Genomic DNA, 7,364 nt, shown 5'->3' with positions numbered 1-7,364 from the left:
TGGAGTAAGGGAAAAGTTTGCCACATCTGCAAATAAATAAATAAATAAATACAAGGTGACGTGCTCCTGTGGTGATGTGGCGCTGGTCAAAACCAGACTGGCCGTCACACAACTCGAGCTAGGCCTACTCGCCGTAGTTAGTAAGACGTCTCGGCCAGCTCCAGTCAGCAGCCAATCAGAAACATGAAAGCTCGCCAGGGACCTCGCTGAGCCGCCAGCCTCCTTGGACGGCGTCTTGCCGAGGCACGCAGTCGACAAGCAAGAAACAGTCCACGACACTATAAAAATAACCGAGCAAGTGGGTCTGCCCCATATTTTTCATAACTCTGACTTCCTTCCATTTCATTCTTTCCTTACACTAAATCCCCCCTCACTCCCTCTTCCCCATCTTAACTAAGGCAAGCAGTCCTCTCCAGCAAGTCACCTTGTGAACATCTCCAAGCTCCATGTGGCCCTTCGCACTCGGCCCACGACACTTGAAGGCCCTCACCCTGGACCTTCCCTCTCAGCCCACGACACTTAAAAGAGGCCTTCACTCCGGACCTTCCCTCTAAGAGCCCTAGTACGTGACCTCCGAGCCTAGTATTCATTAAATCTTGTGTGCCTTAGTGTTATTGTGAGTTTCATTTCCTTGGCTTGTCCGACCCTAACCACGACACTCTAACTACAGAGGTATATCGCTGTTGTCGCACATAAAAATTACTCTTACTCCGCTGGTCTTCGGGCCACTTGTTGATCCATAACCGCTTTCGAAGCGTCTCGCCATGTCTTTCTGTCCTGTGTCACCTCCTTCCATTCTCTTGGTTCTATTCTACATATCTGCACATCTTCTTCAACGCATCTCCTCCAGTCTTTTCTAGGTCGACCATGTGGTCGTCTTCCACGCACTCCACTATTGAGCACTTTCTTTGGCCATCTATCTTCTTGGAACCTTGTGACATGTCTTGCCCATTTCAATCTTTTTAATCTTATTAAATTTTTGATATGGGGTTGTTTTGTTTGTTCTCGAATTTCCCAGTTGTGTCTTATCCTCCATTCTTGCATTTGAAAGAATATTAGATAGATGGTTCAGAAGTGTTCTAGAGGACAAACTAGCAAAATGACAATGTGGATCCAGGCCTGGAAGAAGCATAATGATAATAGATATGATTTTCACAGTAAATATTGTTTTTGAAAAGAGCTGGGAATGGGTTTTGGAGAAAAATGCTTTGTTTATTGATGTGGAAAAGTATTTGATCGTGTACCAAGAAGTAAATAGACAAATGAACAAATTATGATTATAATGATAATAAATATAAATAGATGAATGAATTATGAAGAGAACAAACACCTGCATACACCAAAATTACATCTTTTCGCCGTTTTCGTCCGTGGAAATGTCAACCAATCCATCCATTTCTGGCTATTTTATTCTATTCATTTTGTTTTTTCACAATTTTCTCAAATTTTTGAAGGGGTGGGAGGCTCCCATTCACAGCTAGTTTCATGTGTGAGAATCGTCACATCAAGTATCAAGTAAAAGTGTAATAGTAATAAAGAGAGAGAAAGAAATATATAAAAGAGAAGGGGCATGCTATGATGCAAGATCTAAGAGTATATTTAGACCTTGCTATGATGATGACAAATGAGACGCCGAAGACGTGTTTTGTGTTATCCTCGGCATTTGTAATTTGTTAATTCGAACTATGTGTTCTTTTCTTTATCTGCACTTCAAGTATATTGATTCAATGCCAAACAAATTACTCTCATCACAATCTATCGTTGAACCCAGTCACGAAATTGTAACTGTGAAATTTGTAAATTGAATTTCATAGATAATAATGGATAAAGTTACCCCTGCTTGTATTTTCAGGCTCGTGCCATGGTTTTATATTGGGCTATAGAACATGATTTGTATACTTTGCTAGTTAGAAACTACTTTTTTTACGATCAAGAGACATGCAATAAACTTCCCCTCCTTCCATCGACACCCTCCCTAACAGAGGTCATGTAAACAAACTAGTGGCGCGTAACCGAGAAGCCTTTCCTATTAGTAAGCTGTAATTATATACAATTTGTGCAAAGATGAATTCAGCAAGTAAGGTGAGTAGTACACATTTGCAACATTATTATACCGTAAAAATTGTAAGGCATTATATTGTATAATGAGTAGTGTGGTCAGTTGGCTTCGCATACGATACTTATACTACAGTGTAGCATAAGATAATAAGTATCGTATGCGAAGCCAACTGACCACACTACTCATTGTACAATATAATGCCTTACTGACACACTACTGCCTGGCCCTAGTCACTGGTGTAGTCTACACCAGTGACTAGGGCCAGGCAGTTAACTTAATAAAGAGAATAATGTTTACTTTCAACAAGCCATATTATTTATAGGGAATAATGATCGGCTCATCGAAGCCAGTTTTATAGATCTACATTAATGATATCCTCCATATAGAGGTTGATTTATAAAAATGAATACTAGCCAACCTACACTACAGGATAGGTCTTGGATTAGGTAGGTACAAGTAGCTAGGTCAATATGAAAATGGAATTCCTGATATTTGAGCTGAAATAGTTCTCATTGGATGCAAAAAGTCGCTATGAGTATGATGCAATTTGAATTATCGGTAAAATTTTACTTTCGACCTTTGTTTGAATATAGCAATACAAAATTAAATAGTAATTTTGTAAATTAAAATGTATCAACGTAATATGCAATTTTGTGTGCGGAAATGAAAATAAAAATACGTTGCTACAACAGATTTCTTAAGTAACGAAGTCGTGTACGACGAATGGTACACCATGTTTGTTGTGGTAGATGCCGACGTCGGAGAAATGAAAGGATGATAAATTTGTCTAAAACTAAACTAACCTAACCTAACCTAACCTAACCTATGTTTAATAAATCATTACCTGCAAATTAGATATCATCCGGCTGGTCCTCGTCGTCGTCGTCGTGAGACGTTGGCGGGCTTTTCAACCACTCTCTCAGCTTTTGTATGGCTATATTCCTCCAATGGTCGAGAGTAAAATTTTACCGGTTAGGTTAGGTTAGTTTAGTTTACTTTACTTTACTTTAGTTTAGTTTACTTTAGTTTAGACAAATTTATCGTTCTTTCATTTCTCCGACGTCGGAATCTACCATAACAAACATGGCGTACCATTCGTAGTACATGACTTCATTACTTAAGAAATCTGTTGTAGCAACGTATTTTTATTTTCATTTCCGCACACAAAATTGCATATTACGTTCATACATTTTAATTTACAAAATTACTATTTAATTTTGTATTGCTATATTCCAACAAAGGTCGAAAGTAAAATTTTACCGAATTATCCATCTAGCTGTCCTAGTTCTCGAGATATTGCATTTTGAATGGAATTAAATCGGGCCTATTTTGTCCGAGGAAATTGGGCCGAAACATGCGGTCTGACTAATCGCCGATCAAATGTAAACAATGACGGTTTTTACTGACAGGCACTATTTTATATAAAAAATTAGCATATGGTTGCATTATTTGACCTATTTTCTATAAGATGTGTGATTTCCATGTAATTTGATCATAGAATTACGTTTTTATCCTCTGCAAAATCACCCACCACAGCTACGAATACCGTCAAATTACATGAAAATCACACATTTTAAAGAAAATAGTTTGAATACTTCAATTATATGCAAGCTATTACACTAATAACCCAATAGTAACGAACTTAATAGTGTAGTTTGATCCATACCACCAGTGATCATAGCTAGCGGGCAGGACGAATTGTAGCTGTGGTCCGTAATATTACGGAGGATGAAAACGTAACTTCTCTTTGATCAAATTACATGAAAATCACACATTTTAAAAGAAATATTTCAAATAATTCAACTATAAGTCTATTACACTAATAACATAATAGTAAGAAACTTTATAGAGTGAAGTTTGGTCCATACCACCAGTGATAGATAAGATGGCAGGATGGATGTTAATGTTGTTATCCGATAATCCGACCCGAAAGAAAAAAACTAATTAAAACCATCGATTTCTCAGCTCTACCCTAACACGCTGCCTTTATTTTGGTATTAGAATAATCCGCGATACTAGTAGTTTTGGTTCATTATGGTCAGTTGCCCGCACGATAAATTTGTTAGCTCATTTTTTTACGTTGAAACATATACCAATTTTCGATCTACTGCTGAATGCAGGCCGCCATGTTTATCTTATGTTTTTATTGACCGACATGTAACTGATGATGTGAATGTTTGAAATTTACTACGATCGTAGTAAATACACTCACACAACATTTTTATTAATTAAATTTCCCGCGGTATGTAAATTTGGTCGTTTGAATGGCGTGCGCATAAAATGACGCGCTATTGTGCTCGTCATCGACGGTGGCGCCTCTGGTGGTGTTTGACCTACCTAGTACAAGCACAAAATTTTCAATTTTGGTTTAACCCTTAAATTCTTGTTGCATATGAAAGATCATCTCATTAGAGACAAAATAATTTTTAATTTTTTTAAATGGCTTGAAAAATACAAGATACAACTTTTTAATTTTTCTCTATTACAAATTTTTGGCTAGACTTTATTTTAGTTTATTATGATAAGAGGTGGGAATTAAGGGTGGTAATTTGTAAAGATTTTAGTAAAGAGATATGCTATTTAGTTGTAAACACCTATGTGATATAGCATTATAAAATTAAATATTAATTTTATAAATTATAATACATGAATGTAATTATGATTTTCTTGGAAATTAAAAAAAAAAAAAAAAAATTGCTACAAGCAAACTTACTAATGAATTAAGCCGCTAGGATACAGTCCAGATGCCATGCCAGTCTAGTCACTATCAGATGATGACTTTCATGTTATGGACTGGGTGTTCTCCAACTCCAGGTGACGTTGATAAGCGCTGTTACAAAGACAACAGGGCTTCCTTGGACTTTCTGAGAGAACATGGGGTTCTGCCATTGTCTGTTAATTGCCCGAGGTACAATAATAATCAGGCCGTCAGCATCCATAAAGATGATGATGACCTGGATGATCTTTAGAGTTTGAGGTACTGAATTACTAGATATTGGTTAGGTTACGTAGGTTAAGGTAGGTTAGGTTAGAATAGACTAATTTATCATCCTTTCATTTCTTTGACCATGGCACCTATCAAAACAAACATGGCGTATCATTCAACCACCACGCCTTCGTTCGTTAGAAAATAGGTTTTAACAACTTTTTTGTTATTAATTTCTGCCAAGAAAATCACATATTATGTTGATGTAATATAATTTGCAAAATAAATAATTAATTTTCTATTGCTATATTGCAGAGGTGTGCACAACTAAAATTTTACCACATACACATAAACTCTAAACTACTGGTCCAATTTTAGTGAAATTTGGAATACATGGGTTTTATGGGTCAACAAATCATGTGGGAATGTCAAAAACAATGAGGGACATGTGCATCATACCAAATTTGCATTTCCATGGCAACAATTAAGTTGTCAAAATAATCCATGAAATCCAAACCGCTTGTCCAATTTAAAAGCATTTTGGCATATGAAGGTTTTATTGGTCAACAAATCACCCGAGCATATCAAAAACAATGTAGGAACCTCCTTTTGTGCTATCCTTATTAAGCTGAAAAACACATATATCAATAAGAAATACATGTATTGCTTTCTTCCCTTTAAATTTCCACTAAGAAAAATAAATTGCCACTGCAACTATCTAAATTTATGTTTAAGTCGGTGAAAATTCATCAATTTTTAAAGAACTACATCTAAACTTCTAGAACAGGGTGACGAATTTCTTGTGTATGAGTCAAACACTAGCAGAGTTCAAACTCAAGGTATGCCATCCAAAAGGGTTGGAAGAAATGTCGGCATAAACATTACATCCACGATGGTGGTGCCGCTTGCGCAGAGGTGGATGAAATGAACTTCAGAGGAAGACCAAGAATAAGATGGATGGGGTAAAGGGGGACTTGGTTAAAAGGAAAATGTCTGTTTTGCAGATAAGGGAGAGGGCAAGAGATAGAAGTTAGTAGAGAATGGTTGTGAATGGACAATGAATTGATGCAGCCCAAAAGGATTTTCTTCTTTATGCATGAGGGAACAAGGAGAGAGGGTCATCATGGAAATGAAGTATTGGGGGGTAAATCAGCTTAGGCTGTCAGGCCTTGCTATGGAGGTGCTGTGTCTTCTGTGTTGTTTCTGACCTGGGCAGGTGCCCTTCCTCCACAAGGAGCTAATATAGAAGGGAAACATGGGTGTGAGAATGGTTTTAGGGTGGCTGCATACCTTGGCTGGCCACCTTGTAAAGGGAAAGAAGCATTTTGGTTTATAGATAATGTAGTTATATATTTTAATAAACATTAAGTGCTGAAATACACTAAGATTTTCAATATTCCCTGCTGAAATGGGGAAGGGGTCTGGTGTACCTACAAAAAGAGTAATACATTTTCCTTGTGACCCAGAAGCATTCCACTTTGATGACAAAGATTTCAGAAATATGTTGTATACATTAAATGAATTTTGATGTTCCAGGTTGGGGAAATCTTTCTTGCTGCTGGAACTGCTTTCAATAAGTTGTCAGAGCTGACTATGCAGCTTCATCCAACAGCAGAGCAATCTCCTGCAGGGTGAGTATATTTGCATGATGTTTAGATGATAATTCAAACTTACATGTTTTGAAACAAGTTACTTATTGAAGACTCGTATAAATCTTATGAGAATTAACTGGTGAGTGGTCAGCAAAAAACAACCATTTATCAGTTTCTTTGTATTGTATTACTTGAATAACATGATGCCTCAAAACTATTCTAATTGGACCACTGCATACACAAAATATCCTCCCCAAAGAACACCACATAAAAATGGCAGGAACTTAACTCTATGCTGGAACCCTAAACACCATGCATTCATCACGCTGTATTTCTCAAGAATCATTAATAGAAAAAAACACCAACAGCATACTACTCAAACATCTATACCAACCTCCTATACCACACAAAACATCCATACAAAAACAAATACACACTCATATTACTAAACAATCCCTTTAAAATAGACCACCAAACTCAATGCTCCAACAACAACCCCCAGGCATAAGCTATCTATCAGTAAACCTAGAGGCTTTTTCCACCTTATAAGGGAGGTAACCAGCCAAGGTAACCACCCACATGCATACCACTTTCACCTGTCATCCATTTGTTTCCCTTTTATCTTAGCTCTTTATGGATCCCTGTCCTCTGCCTGCTGCCCAGATCAAAAGCAGTGTAGCATAACACAGGTCATCCACAGCAGTGCCAGTTCCTTTATTTACATGGTGGCCAATCCTCCTCATTCCCTCATGTGAAAGTAGAAAAGATGAGGAGAAATACCTTTGGG

General features: G+C 37.2%; 1 protein-coding gene across 1 annotated transcript; it reads left to right on the top strand.

Annotated features, from left to right (window-relative positions):
* Window positions 1-1,945: 1,945 nt before the first annotated feature.
* LOC143022249 (BPTF-associated chromatin complex component 1) lies at window positions 1,946-6,616 on the top strand (the record flags this gene model as incomplete). The annotated part of the gene is given in 2 exon segments (XM_076180382.1): window positions 1,946-2,082; window positions 6,522-6,616. Coding segments are annotated over 2 exon segments (113 nt in total), but the record flags the coding sequence as incomplete, so codon positions are not given.
* Between the last annotated feature and the right edge of the window lie 748 nt (window positions 6,617-7,364).

This window comes from Oratosquilla oratoria, chromosome 44 (assembly GCF_046742065.1).
Source record: "Oratosquilla oratoria isolate Oo_2021 chromosome 44, ASM4674206v1, whole genome shotgun sequence".
In the NCBI taxonomy this organism is placed as follows: domain Eukaryota; kingdom Metazoa; phylum Arthropoda; class Malacostraca; order Stomatopoda; family Squillidae; genus Oratosquilla; species Oratosquilla oratoria.
Note: the sequence above shows the minus strand (reverse complement) of the source record. Positions and strands in the feature narration are given on the sequence as shown.